The following is a 26,428-nucleotide window of genomic DNA, read 5'->3' as shown; positions in this document are numbered from 1 at the left end:
AGTACGAAAGACAACAGAGTATTCACAATATACAGACAATAGTAAATGAAATATCTGTTTAGTGCATTCCATAGGCATGGCATGGCACATATGGAGTTGCGTTGGCCACTCAGCCACAGGGTGGACAAACTGGCCTGTCACTGAGCATGCGCACATGTAGAAAATATGTAATGCGTAAAGCTTGGCCAAAAAGTCTGGATTGGTTGATAAGCGACACAGTTTGGTGTCACAAGACGATAATCTGAGTTAACATTTGGAAAGGGCGTTACGGAGAGAATGCAAGTAAATTTAATTTATGACAGTAACGGACCGCCTCACTAGCTGGTAACACAAGGTATTTTAATCAGCTGCTATGTTAAATCGTGAAGTTGTCGTAAGCTAACGGTAGATGCCGGGTATGGGTGATCTGTGGCATTCAGTCATTGTTTTCAATCATCTCTGGGCAGTGGCCAGCATTGTCGGTTCATCGTGCGCGGCGAGCATTTATCGATTGGAGGATGTTCTGTGGCCAGAAATATCGTTTTAGTGAAATTGAGCTCTAGGCTACTTAGTTAAGCAAATTGTTTTCTGTAGTTAGCAGATAAGCTAGCTGGCTAACGGTAGGTGTAACCTGAATGCATGTGAACCAAGAGGACATTGAACGATAGCCTATAATATTATGTCGGACGGAATTTATTCTCTTTGGAGTCAACTACTTCTAATTTAACTACCTAACGCTAACTAGAAAACAATATGAACTAATGTACTTTCGTAACGTAAATGTGTTGAAGTGGCTCCTTGCCTTAATGTTAGTTTGAAACCCACATTGACGTTAACGTTAGATCCTCACGTTAACGCTACGTTCGCTAAGGATAGCGTTACTCGGTCAACATTTTATGGATGTCAAGAATTGTTAACGTTTTGTGATTTCTACGCATCTTGGATTAAACAAAGACATTGGAGCAGGGCCGAAGTGTCTTCGGTCGTTGAATGCTCCCAAGTCAGAAGGCTTCATTAACATGTTCCGATTCTGCTAGGCCATCAAATAAAGGCATTGTGCGGCGCATGGTCAAGACTTCTCTACCATCGAGGCTGTTTATAACTCAGTTTGAGCGTGCCTTTGGCGTTGCATCTTACTAAACAGTGGTTGACGTGATTCCAGGTTGACCGACATCGGTAATGTCATGAACTGTCGGCGTCTGTCACCTGCTGCGGGAGTGTCCATCAGAATTCAACGGACTAACGTTAAGTAGCGAAGTGCGCGACACCTGTGTGCCAAGTTTGAACCAAGTCAACAGTTCAAAACGGTGGAAACAATGTTGCAGTCCACGGCAAGTTTGGGATGTGATGAGGAGAGGGAGGAAGAGCAAGAGGATGAGGGAGACGAAGATTTACGGGATGGAGGAGTCCCATTTTTCATAAACCGGAGTGGACTGCCAGTTAATGACGAGACTTGGGAGCGAATGTGGCGGCACGTTACCCGTATACACCCGGACGGCGATGCAGTGGCGAAGAGGATACGGGGAGCCGTTGACCTGCCTAAGGTATGTTTGTTTTTGTTTACATTAGCCTACATCGTTTCCGTTAGGCAAATAGATTGTAGTTAGGACAGTCAACAGGCACCCGTTTATGGGAAGAATAGGCTACTGCATCACTCCATTTAAGCACTTGAAATTGTGGCACCCTGATAAAAACAAATCCACATTGTTTTTTGAGTGAGGAAATAGAAGGTTCATTTTCTAACAGTGTAAAGTCTTTAAGCTTTTAAAAGCAGTAGCTTAACGGATTATATCTGACACAGATTCCTTATTCTCAGAGCCTAGCTGAAGTGGTCTAAATCCAGTTGTTTTTCAATATGAACGGTTGTGCAATCAAAAGTGAACCTACTGTATGTATGTCACTATATGACTGTTTGCTATGCACTGCACAGTATTCCCATATGCAGCCGGTCGCCTTGTTTGACTCCCTGTCTGACCCCCTGTCTGATTCCTTGTGGAAAAAAAAGCCCAGTGCCTTTGAATGTGAAGATTTGTAGGGCAGCTCATCAGCCATATCTTTCTGCTCACTTGGCAGATTCCAACACCAAGCGTGCCTACATACCAGCCAAGCAACAGCATCCCCCAGCGCCTGGAGGCCATACAGAGATACATCAGGGACTTGCAGTATCCTTCCAACGAGATGATATATTATACTGCATAGCTTCAAGCAAATGGATAGTCATGTGGTAGTAGCCACTCTGTCATGTTTTATTTTTACAGTACTGTATGTGTTTTCAATGATCAGATTGACGAAGATGCTTCACATGTTGGTTTTAAAGTGTTGCTTTTCAGAGATTAGCCTACATAGCTCTACGGGCTAGACATGTCGCTACCAAGACGTGAAGATGTTACCAGGCTACTAGTGACCCCTGAAATATTTACTAAATATGAATATTTTATGACATGCTTGCATCCATGCAAAATGTATACTACCAGTGCCTTAAGTAGGAGTAGGAATAGTAAATTGGTGGGTATTTTATACACAAAGTTACAGCTGGTAGAATGTAGGTCACTGGGTCACATTACTGTACTTTATTATTTAAGTGAAAGAGTATCAACATTGGTGTATCAAATCATTGCCTAAATTCTAGTAAACCACGCAATTACACTTTAAGATGTCAATCATCACTGTTGTTCAAAGCAGTGGTGTTTTGTTGTACACTTAACAGTGTTTTCCAGGTACAATCACACTGGAACACAGTTTTTTGAAATCAAGAAAAGCAGGCCTCTCACAGCGTAAGTGCACATAATTGTGTTATCAGACTTAAGCTTGCATGAAGTCTATAAAAGCTGATTCAACCAATCTCCTTACAGCAAGGAGAAAGTTCTTGAGCGTTCTGGAGATTTTTTAAATTTTATTTCAGACAGACAGAAGAAATGTGAAGTTTTGCAGATAACAGCATGGGGAGCTTTGTGCCAGAATTGCTAAAAATGACCAGAAATCGGTCTATCAAATTGGTTAAGAAATATGAACGGTTCTCAGTCTTTCTTTTGATATTTTTGAATTTGTAAATATTACAAAAGAAAATTGGAAGGGGTTTATGTCAAAGCAGTTTATTCTTATGGGTCTCATGAAGTAAGAGTTCTGCTCCATTGCAGTGAATTCTCTGCTTAGTATGAGGTAATGTATACTGCTGAACTAGCATGCTCCACTGCAGTGGATTCCCCGCTTAGTAACTGATGTAATGTATACTACTGAACTAGCCTGCAGGCTAACTGTGAAGCTTCATTTAGCAGCGTTCCAAAGAATTTACCTCACACAGAAATGTGATCCCAAAAGAAATAACTATCAAGGGTCTCTTCACACTAGGGTCACGTTTGTCATGGTTGTGTTAGAAAATGTAAGTAGCAGGCTGACATTGTCACGAGGCAGCTATGTCTAACTGACTTTAGATTGAAAAACTAGTCAGACTACTTTTTGCATTGGGGGGGGTAGTACAACAGCTAGTATTACCGTTGAGATTCTACCCCAAATTGTTCTTTGGGTGAATGTGTCAAGCCCAATACCTGGCCTTACAATACTATAGGCCTTAGCTAAAGCATTGTCATATCAGCCCACCCATTTTTATATTGTTGTACAAGGATTAAATAGAGGCTGCTGCTTGAAGATGTTAGTAGACCTACTTGATTTAACCAAATGTATGTAGGTTAATTACTCTTCTGTATTATAATTAAAATGATTCACAAGTTGATGATCGCTTATGACTGTAAACTGATTAGTGTTCTGTGAAGTCAGGATACAATTTAAAAAGAAAATGTCATGGTGAATGAATTGCAGTCAGGTGTGCTCTCACCTTTACTCTGTACATGGGTAACTTCGAGTTCTCCTGGGGGACAGGGGCCTTTGCTGACATCCTACCCAGACCTCAAACAAGTCATAGTTGAGGGCCTTCAACTAGGTCTGTACAAAAACAGGGCATGCTGTTTTTTTTGGCTCGCTGAAATCTGGGTTTCAGTGGCTAAAAAGTTTCAGGGTGGTGCTACATAGAGCATCTGTGTTTCTCACTGGCCTGGCATCTTCCAGAGCGCCCATTAGAGAGCGCTCAGGGTGATGATGGAGCAGGGATGGGAAGACCCCGGGAACTTCCCTAGCTTTTATGGAAGAACAGTCAAGGACCAAGAGCTGTACTGAGAGTATTCTCTAATTGCTTAATCCATTTAGTGGCACTCTATGTTACTGCATTTAAATTGCATTTTCACTTTCAAAATAGCAGAGCCTATCAGAGCCAGCAGCATTATTGAATTAGCTCCACACTCCTGGGGGTTAAAACACAACGCCTCACTGGTGTGTTCTTCTAACTTTCTTTTTAGGTTGATGGATATCGCAAAGGAGATGACCAGAGAAGCCCTACCAATCAAATGTCTGGAAGCCGTGATCCTTGGAATGTATCCTTATCGTTCACTAGTGAATTCAGGGTAACAATCAATCAAATTGATTCTGAATTAGGCTTGTAGTGCAACTGGACAAAGTGGTGAGCAGGTTACTATGGTTGGTGCTGTCTGACTCATAGACTGTATATATAGACCTGGACAGTATATATACAGTCTATGGTCTGACTATGAGGGTTTAGTCTCATAACCATTCAAACAGATTAAGTAAAACCGTTAAATACTAAGCATCGTAATAAACTGATCACTCCAACGTATGGACAACTACATACGCTACATATCTTTGATATCAATCCACTTTGTTAACTTTATCACACAATCACACACCAGATCACACCAAAACACACCATTACGTCTGTCTAGCCATCCAGGCTGTGCACCATGGGCGGGTCTCCTTTACTCTTTTAAGTGTAGTCCTTAACCAAAAGCTTTTTTCAATGGAAATTCTGATTGAAGTTTTCTTTTAGTCTAATACTAGACTTAATCCATGCACAGGAAGCTATCCATATGAATGGCAGTGGTCTGAGATGGAACACCTCATGAACATGGAAGAGCAGCTCTCACAGCATGCCTGAAATATTCGTTTGCATACTAGCAATCTGTGTGAACTCTGTTGGTGTTTACAATGAAATTAAATTCAAAACATTGTCTGTCCCTGAGTAGCCATTCCAAAGAAATTCGGCATAGTAACGTATAGGCTACAACAGGACATGTAAAAGCAGCATATGTCCAGCAACATATGGCAGAGACAGTACAAGACACTACCAGGGTGACATGACAACTGTCTGGCGGGGTCAATGTCTGGCGACTGGCGAATCAGAGACTGGTGTGGCGGCGCAGGCTTTGCTGTACACTCCGTGCTGTATGGTCAGAATGACCAAGTTTGCTTGGTCTTCGCTTGTGTTCCTAGAATGCCGCTGCCGCTGTACTTCACCAGTTGTCTTTGCGTTTATCGAGACTATGTAGGATGCCGAAGCCGCTGGAAAGAGTGCACGGTCAGCAATGTTTCTGTGAATGGCCGTTTTCTGTTGCCTCCCGTGATACACGTCTCTCTTGGTTATATTTGGAGTGGGGAGAGCTCCAGCAGGATATCCTGTCTGTAGAGGGCCAGAGACACTTCCTTACTGGGCCTCCAGAGAGACGCCCTCACCAGCGAAGGTCATGGTGGCATCCTCGTTACCAGGCAACTCCATAAAATAAAATGGGCTAGTACTGTAAAAAGACTGTAGGTTCACAGCAACAATGTACTGCATGTTCATTCACCGTGAAGAGCAGATATGAAAGAGCATGAAACTCTGAACAACACGATTGAGTGAAAACAAGCACCAGACAAACCAAACTATGCCAGAAACCAGCTGGTCGCCACAACAGCTGCACCACGACATACCTCATACAGGGTTTTTTCATGCATTGTATGTAGTTTTAGCTTCATCTGCAGTGACTGTAATTGCACAGTTTTGTTGACCGATTGTCCTTGTAAAACACAGCACCCTGCTGTTCCACATTGTAAGTCAGAAAAACAAAGTATTAAGCGATCAGACAGACTTGTGAGATTTAGACGTTTTGTTTGTACCGGCCCATTTCTGAGGGATACTGTAAACCCTCTGACAGCATGACCATAATTCTATATTGTAAGATGATGGTCTACTGGTGTGTCGTGGACGTCACTGAAAGTAGGTCATTTGCTGTGAGAGACTCACTATTATTGAAATCTATGATATTGTAGTTAGACTTTATGATGGTGTGTATACAGACAAATAACTTGGAATGGACTTTGTATGTCATATCCAATTCATTCATATAGTATAAGTTGCTGTCTTTGTCTGCCGTATACCATAAACATAAACATCCTAACACACTTCTCATTCATGCTGGGTGATGTTTATTGCTGTCATGGTTCTAGTTTGTCCCCACTCCTTTGAGGACGACAATGAAAATAAGCTTTTTAACTTTATGCATTATCCTTGATATCTTTGGAAGAATGCACATGACAAGCACATACCTGTGTTATTAAATAAAGTATCTATCTAGCTATCTAGCTAGCTATCTGTCTATAAAAACTGACTGACACGTGGGCACACAGAAATCCCTTGCTTTAGATATAAGGAAGTGTGATGTTTTAGGATGTTTTGGCCATACACTGACTGTAATGCAAGAGGTTTGTCTCCAGTCATCAAAAATGACGTTTGCACCTATTTATGTATTTTAATGAAAGGATGCTTAAGTTTTTCTGGTCCTAAAATAGCCATCGGTATATAGTGATACAGTAATGGATCAGTACTGCGAAGACAGATCTCTTAATGGATGGAGTCCGGTATCTATTTGCCTTGAGCGGCCCCCATGATCTCCAGAAGCGTTGTTGCCCTTAACCCAGGTGTCCTCCCCCAGTTACCTCACCAACTGCATGCCCACCGTGGAGCGCTTTCCTCTCAGCTTTAAGACGCAGTTCTCAGGGAGCCACTTCCGCCACATCGTGCTGGGCATCCACAGCGGCGGGCGCTTCGGCGCGCTGGGCATCAGCCGGCGGGAGGACCTCATGTACAAGCCGCTGGAGTTCCGCACGCTGGCCGACCTGGTGCAGGAGTACCAGGGCGCGTACCAGGGCTACTGGCACACGCTGCGCAAGGTGAAGATCGGCCAGTACGTGTCACACGACCCTCACAGCGTGGAGCAGATCGAGTGGAAGCATTCGGTGCTGGACGTGGACAAGCTGACCAAGGAGGAGCTGCGGAGGGAGCTGGAGAAACACACGCGCGACATGAGGCTGAAGGTGAGCTGTGGTCACCACACACACACACACACACACACACACACACACACACACACACACACACACACACACACACACACACACACACACACACACACACACACACACACGACATGAGGCTGAAGGTGAGCTGTGGTCACCACACACACACACACACACACACACACACACACACACACACACACACACACACACGACATGAGGCTGAAGGTGAGCTGTGTCACCACACACACACACACACACACACACACACACACACACACACACACACACACACACGACATGAGGCTGAAGGTGAGCTGTGGCCACCACACACACACACACACACACACACACACACACACACACACACACACACACACACACACACACACACACACACACACACACACACACACGACATGAGGCTGAAGGTGAGCTGTGGTCACAACACACACACGCGACATGAGGCTGAAGGTGAGCTGTGGTCACCACCACACACACACACACGCACACACACACACACACGCGCGACATGAGGCTAAAGGTGAGCTTTGGTCTCAAGTGGGGATTGTGCTGTCCTGTGAGCTTTGGTCAGGAGTGGGGATTGTGCTCTCCTGTGTTACCACATGCACTACTCACTAAAAGTTCGGGATATCTGGCCTTCAGGAAATTTCACCCGAAAGCCGAATGCCTGTCTTTTTGTGAGTAGTGTATTTCACTGTGTGTTCAATTCGGAGTAATTACCTTCTTGGAGTTCATGTTCTTGAGTCCATAGTGTTGGCAAGTTTTGAGGGGAATTTTTACTGTCAAGGTGCTTTCCCGACTGCAGGAGTTTGTGAGTCTTGTGTCAGGGGGTCGAACCCTCAGGAGAAGGGCTGGCTTCCCTACCCTGTTGTAGCATCTCACATCCTCAGGAGAAGGGCTGGCTTCCCTACCCTGTTGTAGCATCTCACATCCTCAGGAGAAGGGCTGGCCTCCCTGCCCTGTGGTAGCAAATCACATTGGGAACCAAGAAGAATATAATTATTTTTGTGCGGTCAGGGCTTTTTTCTCTCTTAAACGGGCAGCCAAAGTAGCAACACAACTCTGGCATTTTGAACACGATAGGTTTACTCAGGTGTTCTTTGTTAACTACTGGCCCTATAAGTGCCCTGTAGGTGGGGGCATCTGCTGGCCACTTCAGGTATCTCAGGTGATTTAGCAGAAGTCATGTGTGCTTAGATGCTGATGTGTCCATTCTAGTAATGCTTTTCTGTTGTTTGCTTGTTCATGTGGTCCTGAACAGTGACACAATAGTGAAGCTGATTTATAAAATGTAGGGCCAATTTTGAAAATACGTAAAGAACATATAACTGTTTTCCTATACATATTTACTATAATAAACATATACTATAAACATATTTTAGGATACTAGTTGTAATGGTACAAACAACTGTTTGCTCTCAATTGAAGGTGTATGTCTATGAATTTGAGACACTGACATTTGGCTACATTAGACAAAGAAAAAAAATACCATTTGTTGAAGATATAAGAATGTTGTAAATGAGTTGATGAAAGCGTTTTGGTTTCTCTTCACTGACGATGCGTGACGTGTTTTCTAATGACATCCTGTGCATCCTGTTTTTCCCAGATTGGAAAGGCGATCCCCCCCTCCCCCACCAAAGACCGGAAGAAGGACACTGGCTCACCACTACGGAACCCGGGAAGCCCCATGCGCCGGAACAGCCGCAGCGATAGACGGTAGGGTGCCACTGACTCACACACACCTTTGTCCCTCATGCTCACGTTGCCGCAGCTCTGCAGCGATAAGCGCTAACACAACACTGCAGCAGTGAAACATAAACAGGAGCATTTCAAAAAGCTGCATCAATATGGAGCGAAAGATTTTATTTATTAGAATTGGGGATTGAAGATTTCATCCTGTGCTGTTAGGTAGATTAATTGACTGGCGTATTTCAGCAGTGCTGAGTGTTTTGTGGGTACCGTTCCCCAGGCTCTTAGTGCTATTAGCCTTTGTGCCAGCAATCTGTCGTTGATGTACTGTATCATGTATTTGACTCCTCTCCAAGTTGCTATTTGTGTACAAGATGATTGGATGTTAAATACACGGGTCATCACAGGGTTTCATAGGAGGAAGTTATTTTATTACCCACTTTATTTTTAGATTATGATTTCAGATCTGCCTACCCAAATGTGGACCCAGTATAGTTCCTGGGCCATTTTGTTGTCTAAAAGGGCCCGGGAACTATAGGCTGACGATGCTCTTGAAATAACCACATCAGTTGTTGTAGAAATGTATTTACAATTGTTTGGACAGTGCAGAGGAATGACAGCATCTATTCATATACAGCCATACTGCATTCACTGCATGGAATGCAAAGAATTCACGAGGGGCGATCAGCTCTCTCCATTCTGTGTGTATGAATGGCCTGCGGTTCCCGGCCTTTACGTTATGAAACTCAACACATTATAGAAGACAACTTACTACATTGATCTTACAGCAGGATGGTTTGCACAAAGAATTCAAATAAATGTAGGGGAGCATGTTGTTCAGTAAGAACGCACTACATTTCTGATAGCAATAACTGACTCGTTCTTCAATAAGAACGTACTACATTTATCTGATAGCAATAACTGACTCGTTCTTCAGTAAGAACCAACTACATTTGTCTTACAGCCATAACTGACATGTCAGTCAGTAAAAAAATATCCTATGATTATTATTATGATTTTCCTGATCAACCTCAATGTCAGCATTGTATTCTATTACCCTCCAATACGACTGCAAACTTACTGTTATTCCTTGTCTAGTCACAGTCCATCTTTGTGATATTTTATGTAATAGAATATATAATGCACTTTCATAGGAGGGATGTTATGCTTTTATAATGAAATCAATTTTAGCGTAATATTTATTCGTTGTTGTTATGTCTTTGTTGTTGCAGGCCGTCAGGGGAGAAGAAGACTCTTGAACCTAAGCCTCCATCTGACATGAATGGATACCAGATTAGGGTGTAATCTGGAGAGGATGTGCTTTCTGCATGAATGGATACCAGATTAGGGTGTAATCTGGAGAGGATGTGCTTTCTGCTCCAAGTGGATACCACTGATGACTTGTTTTTTCTACTTTTTTTACTCTTATACAGTTGATTGTGCAGTTGTTAGAACTGTTGGATTGTTTTTTTAAAACAATCAACTGAGTATTTGGTCGTACGTGCTGACCACTATGGGACTAATTTGAAGGAAATACAGAAAAGACATGTCTTTCCAGTACACAGGGTTTGAGTGATTATCATATGAGTGTGGCGTTTTGTTGTCTTTAAGCTTTTCCGAAGGTTCTGTACTCTAGTGATGTCCCCTGGAAAAAACTCTCGCATCTGCATGATGCCACAGAACGCGTCCAGAATGTCAGACGATGAACGCTCTCCGTACCTCTTTTATTCTTTTTTTACTCGTCATACCTATAGCCTTTAGCCCTGTTAGAAAGCTTCCAGCATTTTGGAGATACATGTTTCCATATCACATACCTAGTGCCTTTGAATCCTTGTCACGACGTTCACCCTCAGTGATATGGTCTCATGTTGGAAGCCAAGACAGCAGAATTCCAGATATGCCTCCTTGTTGCAGATCTATGTAGTCATGAATACCGGTCAGTGTTAGCGGACACGTCTTGCCTCTCTCCAGTGCGGTGTCTACGGCACTCTACTCTCATCCACTGCACTCCGGTGAAGTTCCGTACCGTACCGTATATCGTAGTGACATAATGAGCAAGTCCTCCCTCCCTGCCATCTCATCTAGGGCTTGGTACGTAGATTCCGTCCAGGATGTTCCAGGAATCCAGGCAGATTGGCAAGAGGCAGAGTTCACCCCGATTGGGTAGTCGCGCTCATTACATATCGATCTTAAATGGCTGAAGTACATTTCACATGGCTACATGAATAAAGATCCAGTTTTTAAGAGACTTGACAAACTGTAGATCTCAGTAGAACCCTTCTGATACGATCTTCACCACCTCAGTCTCTACATAGAACGCTAGCTCCAACCTTGACAAATCTCCATTTCAGATCTCAGAGGTCTGAAGTCTGAAGGCCGAATTGTAATTCATGATGCCATCTGAAATGTTACTTTCAGCCCTCTATCAACAGTACCTGTGGTATCCAGTACCTGTAATAACCCGTAAAATGTCCATTACCATGTACTAAGCAGCTATTTTTAAAGTACCCTTTTAAAGTTTTGCATGGCTGGACAATTTCCATGGATTTCTTTTCCATGGGAATTGTTGATGTGACCTGCCAACCCAAACCAACTAATCCAATTAATTACCAAAGTACCAAAAAGTAGAAAAGAGTGCTCACAAAGGTGTTTTGCATGCTCTTAACATTTGCGTTAAACCACAGATATATACCGATGACTAGATTCTAAGCCTATTGCTATGGTGAAAATGTTACATTATTGTCGATTAACAAAAGGACAATCAGAAATGCTAACATTTGCCACTTTTCATTGGGGAAAGCATTCAAAACATAGGCTATTTCCTGTGAGATGTTGGCACAATTGTTCATGTAATTGTTTGTGTAATTTCTTCAGATAATAATGACAAATGCCTTTCCTCCATACGTCTCCAAAGACTAGAGACCACCTTAGCCCTTGTGCAGACAATGTCATGAAGCAATCTGATGCGTTGTTGTTTTTCTGCCGTCCCTATAACTAGTACGTTGCACCAGACTGACATCAGCATCCTGCCAGCCTGCGACTAGCATACGCGCGATGCTGTTAGAAGACATGAATGAAGTCAGAGTTACTCATTTTAACCACTTTATACAATGTTTTTCCATTGGACAGTTTTTCAGTTGTATTCTATTGAAGTGTCTTCACACTGTGCTGTTAGATTCCCGTAGTGGATCAAAATAGAATTGTAATATTGAATCGACATGTGTGGGTGTCTTTGTTATTACCTCCGATTTGTTTGTCTGTTTGTTTGTTCGCAAGATAACTCAAAAACGTATGGATGGATTTCAATTCAATTTTCAGGGAAGGTCTTAAATGACTCATGGAAGAGACTATTAAAATTGGGAGTGATCCGTATCACCGTATGGATCCAGGAGGCGGTTATGTTTTGGCTTGGCGGAGGTCTGCGCTCTCGGAGTGCTTTTCCAGTTGTCTACGTTTTTTCTTTGTTTAAGCCCTGCCAAACATGTAAAAGAAATTAAAACGTACACCTGTACATTAGGGCACGCAAGAAATGCATCTAATAATCTCCCATGACGCAATCTCCGTTAAGGTTGTGCCTACTGATCGGTGTTAGCCATGCATTATGCTTGAGAGTATCTCATTGGTTACTAGCTAACCTCAAAGTCAAATATCCTCTTGGACTGTCCAAAATGAATGGTGCCAATTTCTTAGAAAATTACATGTTTATTAACAAATTATTTCCATAGATAAAATAAAAATCCTTTTAGCTCAAACCATCAGGCTGGCTCAGAAACCTGAAAATCACTTGAATATTCCTTCCATGAGGTTCATAGAATCTGCAGTATAAAGTCTGTATCTTCATCATATAAATATTTGAAACAAAATTGGCGTCGATGCCTTGGAGTACAAAAGTTTAGAACCCTCTTGTAAATCCTGCAGCAGATGTCTGCTCCATTGATGTAATTGATGAGCCAATTCAACATTTCCTTAAATTATATCCCGAATAACCACTGTAAATATAAAATTCTGAAGTTTTCAACTCAACTATAAAATTGTGTTAAAAAGGAACAAAGAGACCCTTTTGAACTGGCTGAAAAATGTCTCTTGCTGAAATTATTTTCTGAATGCAGCTTGAACACAAACACTGGGATGAAATCTTAACAGGATGTCTCTCGACATCCAACTTGAACCAGAAATAAGCAGAACCCATCATGATGTCATGATGTATAAGATGTGGCGCATGTCCATCGTCCATTAAGGCCATTAATCTATACACTTCCTGTGTACAGTAGATGGCCAATCACAGTCACATAACAATCCCTCTGTGACATCAGAGTGGGCTGATGCGCAGCTGAAATTTGACCAATAGGCTGAGATGGTCGGAGGTAAAGATCTCATTGGGCAGACCTCTCAAAGCCCACAAGTCTGCTTCGGACAGGAGAGACAATCTTCCTATTAGCTCTAGGCCTCCTTGCAGTCCTTTGTCTATGTGAACACAAAATACAATACAGAGTCAGACATTTCACCTTTGAACCATTTCCAATGTCTTGATAAAACATAAGGTTATACTTTGAACTGAAGAACTCAACATATTTGTAAAGGTTATACTTTGAACTGAAGAACTCAACATATTTGTAAACATCCTCGTTTTTTTTTTTTTAAACTAAAATAATAGGATGGTTTTCAGTATGAGGTTTTCCTCCTGGAGTAGTCAGCATTACCTGTTTGGCCTTGGCTGTGTTTACTTTTTCCGGAGTAGAAGATATAATCGACTGTTGCTCCCGCACTGGAGTGTACCGTGGTTACCTCGGGTCTGTCTGTTCCAGTGATGATATGAGTGTAGGCGGATCTCAAGTCCAGGCAGTGGCAGACTGTGTTCCGGAACCTGCAAATGCCAAAATGGAGTTTCAGCACAGACGGCTGAGGTTCTAAAGAATCTTTGGTTTCAGGGTCAGTGAACTTTAAGTAAGGGATAACGGCCGACGAGGTGACCGGTTCGATGGAAATAATGGCTAGGTGGAGGTCTAGAACTCCGGCGACGTGCGAAGCACGGAGACGGAGTTACCTCCGCCGTGCCATTATTTCCATCGAACCGGTCGACCTCGAAGGCCGTTATCCCGCTTATCTCCCGTTTGTATTCATAACCTGTATATTTAGAACATAGTTTTATTCCACCGTTGCGTCCGTTAACATCGCTAAAACTGTCTTGACTGTGGGACTACTTTCCGCCACATATCAACTTTCTACTTGCAGGACAAAACTGCCGTTACTAGTTCTAAAATGGATGGTTGCTATGGCCAAAGGCCAGTCGTTAGTTCTAAATGGCTGGTTGCTACGGCCAAAAGCCAGTCGTTAGTTCTATCTCTCCCGTTGTCAAGCGGCCATATCCCAGGATTCTGAATAACTTTAACTTTGAAAGATCGCTACTTTTATAGCCTACATGGCATCCAACTAGCTACAATCCACCTCCGTCATATGCTACAATGTTCCTATGGTTCTGCACGTCTGTATTTCAGCTTGGATGCTACGTGACAGTTCATTTAAACTTCGCAACGAGTTTGGCGAATTAATATTCAAGTGTGTTACGGGAACTACTTCAAAGGTAGCAGGTTATACGAAGTTAATGGCCACCCCATCAGCCAATCAGAGAAGAGAATTCCATTGTTGAGGGAGATAAAGCATTTTATACATACGTTTGAGGAGATGGCTGCTTTTCATGTTGATCTACAAGGAAAAAGGATGGAGAGAGGTCATTGGTGATCGATTCATACCACTGAAGAGTCTGTTATAACACCACGGAAGAGGCCATGATTTTAACTCAACGATTATGATTGTAATTCAATACAATTCAATGGTTATGATTATAATTCAACACAGTTTTCTATCTTGTGATTGAGAGTCTTTAAAGTCATGGGTTTAAGGTTTTGGTGGGCATGGCATTGAGTTACTACTGTTGGGGTGGTAATGTCACTTTGACATTTATGATCATCCACCCAAAATAAGGGTCTGGGAAACGTTATTGTTGAGAGGTTTGTGTGTTTACCAGGCGAGTTGTCTGTGACTCCAGGTATAAGCTCCAGGTCTTTTGGCCGCACACGAGCTGCCTGGCTGTACCGTAGATTAAGCATGTAGTCATGTTCGTAATTTAATGCTCCTGCCGAAGAAGGATAAGAACAAAATATTTACACACGGCTGGGTTAATTCACCACAAAAACTTGCCTAATTGTAATTCCACTATCAACCTCTAGCCAAAACAATATTACAACGTTTAAAAACTTCTTTAAAATATATTTTTGGGCTTTTTATGTCTTTAATGATAGGACAAAGGAGAGTGACAGGAAGCGAATGGGAGAGAGCAGGGGTGGGATCCGGAAAGGACCCTGGGGCGGGAATCGAACCTGGGTCACCGGTGTATGGTGCAGGTGGTACAGGTGCCTCAGGCCAGTTGCCATGAGAAAGCACTGCAGAAAAACACAAACAGAGGCATTCTAACCTGGCGGCCGTGGCCTGGCCTTCCTCGTAGTTACATACTGGCAGTTGTCGTTGATGCCGAGGCTGCTAGGCAACAGGGGAGCGAAGACTCTTCTGGGATGAGTTTGGTGTGACAGATCCTCCTGGCCTGATATCTGACCGTAAACGATTCCAAACATACAGAAAAGATCAGTTCAGTGATCTTTCTGAACATACAAAATCAGATAGAAATAGATTAGGGACCTGCAAATTGCAGAAGAAAACGTTGTGGCTAAATAAAATGGGTGCTTACCATCCAGGCTGGTAAGCCATGGTAATGGAGCTGTCCTGTGCTGATGAACTGATACAGTGGCATATTGGGGAAAGAGTTGAAGTCTCCACAGAGAACCACCTCGCACTCTCGCCCCATGTCCTTGCAGTGCTTCACCACTTTATCCACCTCCGCCATCACCAGCACCAGCTGGGCCAGCTTGATGTCTCCTCTCCTGGGGTTGAACAGCAGGTGGGTGGTGGCCACACATATGGGGGTGCCCCTCTGGTCGTGGCACTGATGAGAGGTGATTGGCTGCAGCAATAACACAATGGCCACATTGTCGCGGTCCAGCAGCTCACATCCGTCCTTACGGAGCTCCAGGAGAGTCACGGAGAGCTGGGAGAAGCGGTTGTTCTGGTAGCACACGGCACATCCGTCCGTCTTGGATCCTGTCCGCCGCTTGTACACACAGCTGTACCCTTTGGAAGTAGGAAAAACAATTTCGACTTATTTTTCTGAACCCTAAAATGCTTGTGTGTTGCCCTTTGCTGTCAGCTTTTGTAGCTTTCTAAAGCTTAATCCAATCTGGTCATGTGAAGGCCAGATATAATAATAATAATAATAATAATAATAATGATCACTTGTATAATGTTGAACATTGGGCTATCTAATTCTGGAATGATGGAATCACAGTCGTAAACAAGGACAGTGTTCTGGACTTACCCATGCTATTGAGGACAGGTTGGAGCTGTGTCTTGAAATGGTCTTCCTGAGCCTCTTGCAAACACAGAATCTGGACACAACCAAATTATTTATATTATTGACTGTTCCATTATACCACTCCAATCCTGTACCAGATCAGCCATGAACGGCATTACTAAGCTCTAGAGTCTAGCTGTGACAAAATGAACATCACTTTTTTTTTAAGGAAGCTTCACACATTATGTCAACAACCATTTCCGAAAACATAACTAAAAATGTAGCATATACTATACAGTATACATTATCATTCACTGCCATAGGAACACAGGCTGCTACAGCAAAACGCAGCAAAACATTGTACTCACATCTGGCCACCAGGCTTGAATCTCCTGGATAATCCCCTTGAGACGGGCGCTCCAGACCAGCACCGCATCTGAGCAGTGTTTGTAGAGTTCAGGGTTGGCCTCCAGTAGGTCCTGAGCCAAGATGTTGTAGGACATGACGGAGAACTTAAACAAGGAGCCTGAGTCTTGGTCAATCACCTGAGGAGCTGCTGCCTCAGCTTGGGGTCCAGGCAGATCTTCCCATACCCGCCAAATTACTAAACAGAGACATATGCAAGTACTGAGAAAATAACATACATACACATACATGTATACGATATATATTATATACTGTTACGAAAGACAGCTGAATAAAACCATGTGTCTGAATCAGTAGTTATATGTTTGTTTGTTTGTTTGTTTGTTTGTTTGTTTGTTTGTTAAGCTGCCCTATCAATAAAATACCCTTTTGTTTCTTATATGAGGCAGATGGTGAACTTGGGGGTGAAGACATTCTACCGAAACAATTAACTTGAGTTGAGACATGTTCAGCCCACTACAACAGGAAGAAATGTTTCCACTACATGATGGTAAATGATCACATTAACGTTCAAAAAATGTGTTATTGTGCGCACATCCCTCCCTTTGGCAGGTGCAGGACAAATTAAACGTGCTTCAGTAAAAGAACGTAATGTTCGCAACACTGCTTTTAGCGCCCATATTTGATTTATTTATTTAATATAATATTTATTATATTTAATATAAACAAATATTTAATATTTATTTGTATATAAAGATAGGCAACGTTTCAACCCAGCATCAATAAATACGGGAGCCAAGACCAGTGTTGCGGACATTGCATTCTTTTAAATGATCACATCACACCTTTAAACTCGGTGTTCTCCTGCAGGGCTGGATAGTAGCTCATGGCTGGGAACTGCCAGTAAGGGCGATGTACCATGTCTGCCAAGCCCTGCCCTGCTGGGAAGTGCCAGCCCTCCATCTCAGGGTGGGGGGGCTCAGTCTTAAACTGGGGGGCACTGCCACATGTCGGGGTCTCAGCGAGGAGGGCGCCCAGGTCCATGAGCAGGCAGTCCGTCATGGGACGTCCCTGGAGGTGACTGGACGAGGTGTGAGGATGCGTTTCTAAACCTGCCTGGGCAGCATAAGCCTCTACACCAGTGGCTTGGTTATCATTAGTTGAGGCAGACTCTCCTCCCTGAGCAACTGGTGGTGGTGTCGTTCCCCCATCCTCTCTCTTTACGTCTTCCTGAGAAGCATCACCCACCGCCATGTTGCTGCTCAACATTTTTGGTCTTGTTTGAACTAAATCTTCCTGCACTTGGGCTTCTGTCTCTGGCTCAACTCCCTCTTCTTTCATCCCCACGCTATCCTGAGACGCATCTCCCTCCGCCATGTCGCTGCTCAACACGTGGATTTTTGGTTGAACTAAATCCTCCTGCACTTGGACTTCTGTCTCTGGCTCAACTCTCTCTTCCTTCATCTCCACGTCTTCTCGAGACGCATCTCCCTCCGCCATGTCACTACTCAACACGTGGATTTTTGTTTGGACTACACCTTCTTGCACTTGGGCTTCTGTCTCTGAGCCAATTCCCTCCTTCTGTACCTCCCTAACAATGTCTTCACCGGTGGGGCAGGTGATGCACCCACTGGCCTCTGGAGTTGCTTTCTTCTCCATCATCTCCTCCTGCACCTCCTCAAGACATTTACTTTCACCATCGCCTATTGCTTTCTCTGAGTTTTTATGGATCAGACCACTTTGCCCTAGCCACTCATCCAGCACAGCAGACTGACTTTTGGCCAACTTCTGTGGACGCGGCCCGCCACTATCCCAGGTCTCCTTTCCATTCATGAGCACTGAGGAAGCCGCCTTAACCACAGATTCTGTTGGAAAATCAACAGAAACACACAGAGATAACAACAGACAAAACACAGAGAGAGATAGAACATTGTTTTAGACAACAACATGCCTGACACAATGCTTCAACACAAGGCAAATAACATCACAGACATTACAACAATCTATGGAACCTACTATACGGATGCATCTGAAAGCTTTGTAGAAACTAGCTATCAACTAGCATCATGCGTATGCCTATGTACAGAATTGTGAAACATCCATCAAAGTTACCTTTCAAAACAATTCCACGTGCATTGCGCAGTCCACGACGCAAGATAAAGCTAGGCGGAGTGTCAGCTAACCAAACATTAACTGCATACCTGCTAGAGCCTAGATATCTAATAGTGGAAAAGCTCGCCTTAAGGGCTGAATACGCGGTGTGTATTCTCATTCTGTCACTGACTTACTTAGAGAGAAGTAATACAATAGTAATAGTGATTGTGAACAAAATCTTTTTGTACTGCATTCAACTGAAATCCACATCTCTGAATAAACCTGCAAGCAAACAGGCTAACGTTAACTTACGCTTCCGTGTTTCATAATAATGACATTGAGTTGAGTATAGTCATACTATTGACAGAACAATAATGCGTAATGCATAAATAGATAAATAGATCAACACTGTTGTCTTTTCAGGCCATTGTTTTTACCTGAAACTTTGATGACAACGCGAGTAAATGGATGTAGCGCATAGAACAAAATGCATCCCAACATGGTGTGTTCCTGTTCGAAATCAAAGCATTAGCATTTTCCTGCCGGGAGCGGCCATGATATCGTCAAAATAAAAGTCTTTCATTTACAGAAAGGCTAAAGGTCAACTGTGGGGTTGTGGCACATTGCCTGCTGACATAAGCTGGATGACTGAATTTGATCTCGTGGCTCATCAATAATGGGGTAAGATGTAATCAAAATAACAAAAACTAGGTAAATAATAATGTATATAAAATGAAAATAAACACACAAATGAATAGAGTTTAGTAGTGTGACCCAATCAAGGCCTGCATTCATTGCCTTTTTGACACAATTCATGGTCGGGTTATATTCTAGCTAAACATGGCTGATAGAGCAAGAAGGACACAGGGAGCAAACACATCTGAAGTGTCTCAAATGTTTGTAATTGCTGTAAAGCTTTCAGTGGGTTAACCCAACACCTAGTGTAAATGTTTTATGATGCTCTTCCCATTGGTCAGTAGAAGTTGTGACAACAAAGGCAGCTTAGGTTTCACATAAGTCATGGTTGCTAAGAATATATTCAATTCATCCTGATGGAAGACATAGAGAAGAGACTGTTGCTCTGCGTTTAAAACATGAACGTGACATATAATGAAATGCATCAAGAGGAAATTAACCAGGCCTGCTTGTCATTGGACTCCCTGAGCATGACAGAGTGGGACATCTCACCCCCAGGCACCCAACTGGATGGCGATGAGTGGGACACAGATCTGGAGACAGAGGGTAAGACTAACAACACAACAACACAATCTCCAACATGATTTGCATGTCAGCATGTGAAATGACATATAACACTTTCCATATAACATTGCATACATAAGGATTTAGCAAAGCAGATTTTTGTCATATGAGACGAGTAGATTATTAGACCTTATGGATGCAGAGCAGACTACACACTAGTAAACGTTCATGCTTTTATCTCCCACCAGAGGTCAGAAAGAGCAGAAAGGACATGTCAGTCAAGGAGCTATACCTGGAAGCCTGCAAACTGGTTGATGTCGTTCCTGTCTCCTACTTCCTGCGTCACCTGGGTTCAGATAGACTAAACCTCACACACCATGGCCTGGGACCCCTGGGGGCCAAGTCATTGGCTATAGCCCTTGTGGTGAATTCACAGTCTTTCAGTATAATTTGTCACTCCCACGGTTCTCTGTTGATAAATACACTACCGGTCAAATGTTTGGGGTCACATGGAAATATCCATTCCACTCCATTATAAACAGAATACCAGCTGAGATTTTTTTCAATTATGTAAGCACATTATGCAATCTGAAAACTGTTGGGCTGATTAAAAACACAATGCAACTGATCTCAGATGGTATTCTGTTATATTCATATTCAGTTCAGTGGAATGGAAATTTCTAAGTGACCCCAAACTTTTGACCAGTAGTGTGTGTGTGTGTGTGTGTGTGTGTGTGTGTGTGTGTTTATATATCACAGTTTAAAAACAATACAACAATAGACTTTAACTATGAAATAGACTGAAAATCATCACATCTTTTGAAGGAGATCACTGCGAATAAAATGTTATTCTGCTTTAATGTGGATTTAATGTTCTCTGGTGATGTGCAGACTGATATGCATATCACAACTCTAGAGCTGGCAGACAACCATATCCTGGCTGAAGGGGCTAAGTATCTTGTGGAAATGCTCAGAGCAAACTTCACCATCCAGAATCTGGTGAGTTTGTTCGAGCGGCAAAGCGGTATTCATAATCAGCTCTTCTACCTCCCATGTTCTTCCATGCACAGTTTAGGGCCTTCTTCTCTATACTGAAAGAAATCCAGGGCAATAATTGGGTAACACAAATGCTTATTGAGTGAACTGTGCCCAAGGGAAGCTATGTAATTTCAGCAAGAGCAGTAAAATATAGTGATAAGACAAGCGGTTAAAGTGAAAAGCCTGAGGGCATGGTAGGGAGAAGTGGCAGGCTGATGTGAGAAAGGCAAAGGTTTGGTTATGGATTTGCCACTCCAGATTTAAATGGGAAACATGTCTCTGGTTCATTCAGGATCTCTCCAAAAACCATCTTCAGTCTGCTGGAGCTGAGAGTGTGGCAAAAATCTTACTGGAAAACATTTCCATCAAGTCCTTGAGACTGTCAGGTAATGGTGAATTCCAACAAATACACAAGAAAATAGCTAATCAAATTCAGAAATAATATAAAAATATATATTTCCTCTACTGTCCAACTAGGGAATGGATTCATTGAGGATGACGCCAAATACTTTTCTGATGCCTTGGCGGTAAGTGAGAGAGCATGCCCAAACTAATGTTAGCATAGAGTTAATCCTAACATCTGATCGCTGTTTGTTTCAACAGAATAACTACAGAGTAAAAGAACTGGATTTAAGTCACAATCAGTTTGGTGGGCGTGGGGGAGATCATCTGGGCCAGATGTTAGGTGAAGGAGAGAGACATTCTAGTTATACAACAGAGCTACAGTACATTTCAAGATATAAGCTTAAAACAGTGTCAACTTGTGATATCTGATTTCAAAACCTACAGCCAACAATGAAGGTTTAGAGACACTGGACCTCAGCTGGAATCATCTGCGAATGAAGGGAGCTGTGGCTTTTTGTGCAGGGCTCAAGGTGTGTAATGTAGATTGATACACATATTGTACAGTACATCACTGTAGTGTACACAAACACACTCATACAAAATGCAGAAGTAATTCAGTAAGGACCTCAGTCATCACTCTTTAAAACAGTATGTTGCTTGAATTATCATTATCATATTATATCATATCAATGGCATATAATGGTATGAAAATGTCAATAATATGGCAATCTGTCTGTCATAATCCACCAATCTGATATTTTCTATAGACTTTATATAATGTTTTGTACCTTCAAAACATACATATTGGCACATATAATTAGCATACAATGCGCGATAATGACTTCATACCATGATGACCTGTTCAGGTGAATATGACCCTGAAGTACTTGGACCTGTCGTGGAATGGCTTTGGCAATGAGGGCGCTCTGGCTCTTGGAGAAGCCCTGAAGTTCAACAACACCCTTCTGCACCTGAACCTCAGCAACAACCGCATCACTAATGAGGGAGTGGGCATGTTCTGCAAGGGCCTGGAGTCCAACGAGACCCTCCGGGTGTTACAGGTGAGGGGAAGAGTCCAAGAGATCCTCAGGGTGTTACAGGTGAGGGGAAGAGTCCAAAAGACTCTCAGGGTGTTACAGGTGAGGGGAAGAGTCCAAGAGATCCTCAGGGTGTTACAGGTGAGGGGAAGAGTCCAACATCCTCAGGGTGTTACAGGTGAGGGGAAATGGCGGCTGTGAGCTGCTGCCTGCTGGTATGGAGAGTTGATATTGCAACAGAAAAAATAGCATGCAAGTGAATTCATGGGATGGTATGATGATCCGTGAGACCACCGCACGTTTTTCTGATGTCATCCTACGGTTGCTTCAAATTACTTGACGGTCATATTCAAATTTACTATGGTCTCTTAATTTGATGTCAACCGTACCATGACGTCAGAAAAATGTGCAGCGGTCTCTTATTTTTGTCCAGAGCTATACAGTACAAGATACAGCTGGAAATCCACCTTTGCAACGCAAGGAGTTGCACGACCTCACATGCTGGGATGCTGTAAAATATACTGTAAATAAAAACAGAACACTATGATTGGCAAATCATGTAAATCCTATATTTAATTGAGAATAGTGAGACAACATATCAATTGTTGACATCTTTTGTTCTCATATACATGCACATTCTATCTACAGTTGGCATATAATTCCCTGACAGTGGAAGGTGCACTGGCCTTGGTCCATGTTGTCAAGAACACACCCAAAAGTGGTCTAGAAGAGATCAACATTTGCGTAAGTCTCCTGTCATCATTGTATGTCATCATCACAATCTTCTAAAATCCTTGAGGGTGTAGAAAATGGTCCATGTAATGGTCACTCCCCAAAAAAGAAGGCATACAAATGTAGCCTAGTCAATGTAGCATAAATGTACTGAAACTACTAATAAAATGCTGTTCATTCGTTTAGCTTTGTGTGTGTCCATGAACCCAAAACTTCCCAATTAAAAAAATACACTCAATTTACTGCCCAAGTGTTATGAAAACAAGTCTGACATAATGTAAAATACTGAAGTATAAGTCTGACACAATGTACAATACTGGAGTATACTGTAAGTCTGACACAATGCACAATACTGGAGTATAAATGGTGTTGTTTTGTTTTAATCTGGACCTCTCTTTGCTCTCGTGCAGAATGTTTTGGTGAATGAAAACTTTGTGCAGCTGCTTGACCTTACGTGTCAAGAGCACCCCAACCTTCAAGTTCAATATGGGGGAGTCGGCGGCTTTATAGCCAAGAAACCCCCAAAACGACTTGATCCAATGAAAGTCATCCAGGTATAATTTCAGTAACAGTATGGACACGACCTATAACAATGTAATTTAGTTGTCATAATCCATATCTGTGAGTATCTCTGTAGTAAACAGTTGAGTACTGTGTTTTATTTTCTTGTAAGGATTACCTTGACCAGTACTGTGTTTTATTTTCTTGTAAGGATTACCTTGACCAGTACTGTGTTTTATTTCCTTGTAAGGATTACCTTGACCAGCGTAAACTGCGTCTGTGGGACTTCTTCCGGAACATTGACAAGGATGGAACAATGCGTGTTCCAGTGTCCGACTTCAGAAAGGCTGTTCAGGTTAGTAATGTACAGTTGTAAAATGTGTTAACTTATTTTTAACCACATCGCATGAATTGTTATTAAAGAAAACCTTTTGCCTAATAAAAATAATTTAATAATTGATTCATATGAATTATGTCAGTTGAGGAGACATTCACCAGACTCTTCATGAGTTGGCTTTGTAGAGGTTAGATCTGGCACCAGCTTGGCTGACACCAGACCGATTCTCACACGGTGAAACCAATAAATTTAGACTTTCAACATCGGTCACACACACACATCAAAAGTCTATTTATAAATAAATAAATAAATACCCACTTCTGCTTTGAGGGAAGAACATCAGTAGTTGTGGTAGTTGAGTCACATTTATGTTGCTCAGTTTTGATCATAATGTAGGTTCCTCTTTCCTGTATCTGGGCCTACACTTTCTAATCCCTGAAAAAGAGTTTTTAAAACAACAAACATAATGCAGAAGACATACTCCATTATAATACACTATACGTACGGTATCTATATATGTTTGTAAAGGGTAAACCTGATCAATCTTTTACAGCAATCCAGCATTCCCTTGGACCGGTTCCAGATTGAGGAGTTAATCCAGAGACTGGACAGAGAGAGGTCAGGCATGGTGGACTACAGGTGGGTACAGTACATATGGCTACTTTACATGCATTGCTCTTGAGCAGCAGCATCTTGACAGTGCAGCTGTGTGGAGATTCAGCTATTTTGTAGATTTGTGCATATTATAGAGCATCATGAAAGAAGTACTCACTTAAGCCAACACTACATCAGCCTGTCACTTTTTGAGGTAAGGTATGTTTCCTTAATGAGCAACTACTACTGCTATCTTCTTCAAGTTCATTTTATGCCTATATGGCCATATGATGAACGGGTAACCACACATTATTCATCCAGGCGATATTATATTTCTGTGATTCGGGTTGGAACTCTGCAGCTAGATTAAGATATGGAGAACACAAACAAGTTCATGGTGACATGAAAAAAAATAGTGTCCAAGATACGGGGTGCGGGCCCACTCATCCACTGGTTTACACCCACTCTCCCGTAAATACACTTCTGTTTGTTTGTTTGAGAAACATTTAAAAGTAACTCTTCCAGAAGATATCCCTACAATTTAGATCATAATACATTTCCATGCCCCTGATCATTTAGTAAAGTTTAGCGTTTCCTTTGTTGTTGTTGTGCTCTTTAGAGGCTTGGCTGACACCAGGAAGCAGATGATGAGGGACCACCGGCGGCAGCTGCGCAAGGTGGAGTCTCGTCAGAAGAAAGAGAAGCAGAAGAGCGAACGCATCCTCAAGACCTTCCAGAGCGCCGTGGAGGCCGTCACGCCGCACGGCTCCCTGGTCATGTCACCAGGGGGCGCCAAAGACGACTCCAACGGGCCGCAGCACTTCTCGGCCACACCCCTGAGCTCCTGGCACCACATCATCATGTCCAACAGCAGCCGCTACTCCGTCACCAACCTGAGCAGCGAGCACGTGCACCTGCCCATGATCGGCGGCGGCACGGCGTCGCAGTGCTCGCCGTCCACCCTCGCCATGCGCTCCTTCTCCCAGCCCAACCTGTACGCCGACTCGCCGCACTACGCCCACGGCAAGCCCACCTCCGCGCAGGGCCTGCTCTCCATCTCCAACCTGGGCAAGGACGCCTACAAGCTCAGCCCCACAGGGAACCACCTCACCAGGTCCAGGCCTGCGCTGAACAAGGCCAAGGGCAAGGGGAGGAAGAGGAGGCTCAAGAAGCACGTGGACAAGAAAGCTCAGGCATCGCCCACAAAATGACAATTCTCTGAGGCGCACACACACACACACACACACACACACACACACACACACACGCACACACACACACACACACACGCACACGCACACGCACACGTGCACATGCACACGCACACGCACACACATACACACACACACACACACACACACACGCACGCGCACACACATACACACACACACACACACACATGCACGCACGCACGCACGCACGCACACACGCATGCACACACAAACACACACACACACACGCACGCACGTACACACACACACATGTACGCACACACGCACGCACACACACACACACACACACACACACAGAGACACATGCACATTTCATTCTTCAGCCTTCTAAAAAATCCTTTGTCAATTATTGTTTGTTCAGCAATGTAGTTCCTGTCATATAAGAGAACTATATTACAGGTAAAGGAGTATTGCAGTCAGGTGGACTGACGTCAGAGAGGATTAAAGTGGAATGAGCGGCACAAACGTAGTAATCAAGGATCTTTGCTGGCGTGTTCTATGGAGGCCCTGTATGCCATATTAGGCATGAGGTAACAGGTACCAACTCCTGTATATATATACTGGATATCTAAACTAGCTACTGGGGGATGACCTGAACTGTCTGGGTCTGTCTGGGAAAGATACATGCACACACACAAATGTACACAGAAGATGAGTCAATACAGATAGGCAGACCATT

General features: G+C 43.0%; 3 protein-coding genes across 7 annotated transcripts; 2 read left to right on the top strand and 1 right to left on the bottom strand.

The window, feature by feature from the left end:
* The first annotated feature begins 210 nt into the window (after window positions 1-210).
* vash1 (vasohibin 1) lies at window positions 211-12,084 on the top strand. Of its 2 annotated transcripts, XM_062523629.1 has the most exons (8): window positions 211-334; window positions 1,142-1,523; window positions 2,053-2,141; window positions 2,697-2,753; window positions 4,329-4,403; window positions 6,795-7,176; window positions 8,789-8,898; window positions 10,104-12,084. In XM_062523629.1, the coding sequence occupies exons 2-8, from the start codon at window positions 1,296-1,298 to the stop codon at window positions 10,174-10,176; spliced, it is 1,014 nt and encodes a 337-aa protein (XP_062379613.1). In that variant the 5' UTR covers window positions 211-334; window positions 1,142-1,295; the 3' UTR covers window positions 10,177-12,084. The 2 variants fall into 2 exon arrangements, with proteins under 2 accessions (XP_062379613.1, XP_062379612.1); XM_062523628.1 differs by having other exon boundaries at window positions 226-1,523.
* Window positions 12,085-12,553: 469 nt separating this feature from the next.
* angel1 (angel homolog 1 (Drosophila)) lies at window positions 12,554-19,273 on the bottom strand. 4 transcript variants are annotated; one of them, XM_062523624.1, is made up of 10 exons: window positions 19,171-19,273; window positions 17,485-18,504; window positions 16,642-16,877; window positions 16,298-16,367; window positions 15,614-16,053; window positions 15,344-15,476; window positions 14,894-15,004; window positions 14,544-14,574; window positions 13,572-13,735; window positions 12,554-13,335 (listed from the first exon to the last, which is right to left on the bottom strand). In XM_062523624.1, the coding sequence occupies exons 1-10, from the start codon at window positions 19,232-19,234 to the stop codon at window positions 13,181-13,183; spliced, it is 2,424 nt and encodes an 807-aa protein (XP_062379608.1). In that variant the 5' UTR covers window positions 19,235-19,273; the 3' UTR covers window positions 12,554-13,180. The 4 variants fall into 4 exon arrangements, with proteins under 4 accessions (XP_062379608.1, XP_062379610.1, XP_062379607.1 ...); XM_062523626.1 differs by having other exon boundaries at window positions 18,415-18,504; XM_062523623.1 differs by lacking the exon at window positions 19,171-19,273 and adding an exon at window positions 18,752-19,082.
* A 572-nt stretch (window positions 19,274-19,845) lies between these two features.
* LOC134068034 (leucine-rich repeat-containing protein 74A) lies at window positions 19,846-26,024 on the top strand. The gene is made up of 13 exons (XM_062523538.1): window positions 19,846-19,975; window positions 20,182-20,357; window positions 20,825-20,932; window positions 21,264-21,357; window positions 21,449-21,498; window positions 21,575-21,656; window positions 21,761-21,846; window positions 22,201-22,377; window positions 23,002-23,097; window positions 23,496-23,639; window positions 23,837-23,941; window positions 24,477-24,562; window positions 25,137-26,024. Exons 1-13 carry the CDS (start codon window positions 19,849-19,851, stop codon window positions 25,726-25,728), a joined length of 1,923 nt encoding a protein of 640 aa, XP_062379522.1. The 5' UTR covers window positions 19,846-19,848; the 3' UTR covers window positions 25,729-26,024.
* Window positions 26,025-26,428: the final 404 nt, after the last annotated feature.

The sequence above is a fragment of the Sardina pilchardus genome, chromosome 20 (genome assembly GCF_963854185.1).
Source record: "Sardina pilchardus chromosome 20, fSarPil1.1, whole genome shotgun sequence".
Classification (NCBI taxonomy): domain Eukaryota; kingdom Metazoa; phylum Chordata; class Actinopteri; order Clupeiformes; family Clupeidae; genus Sardina; species Sardina pilchardus.
Note: the sequence above shows the minus strand (reverse complement) of the source record. Positions and strands in the feature narration are given on the sequence as shown.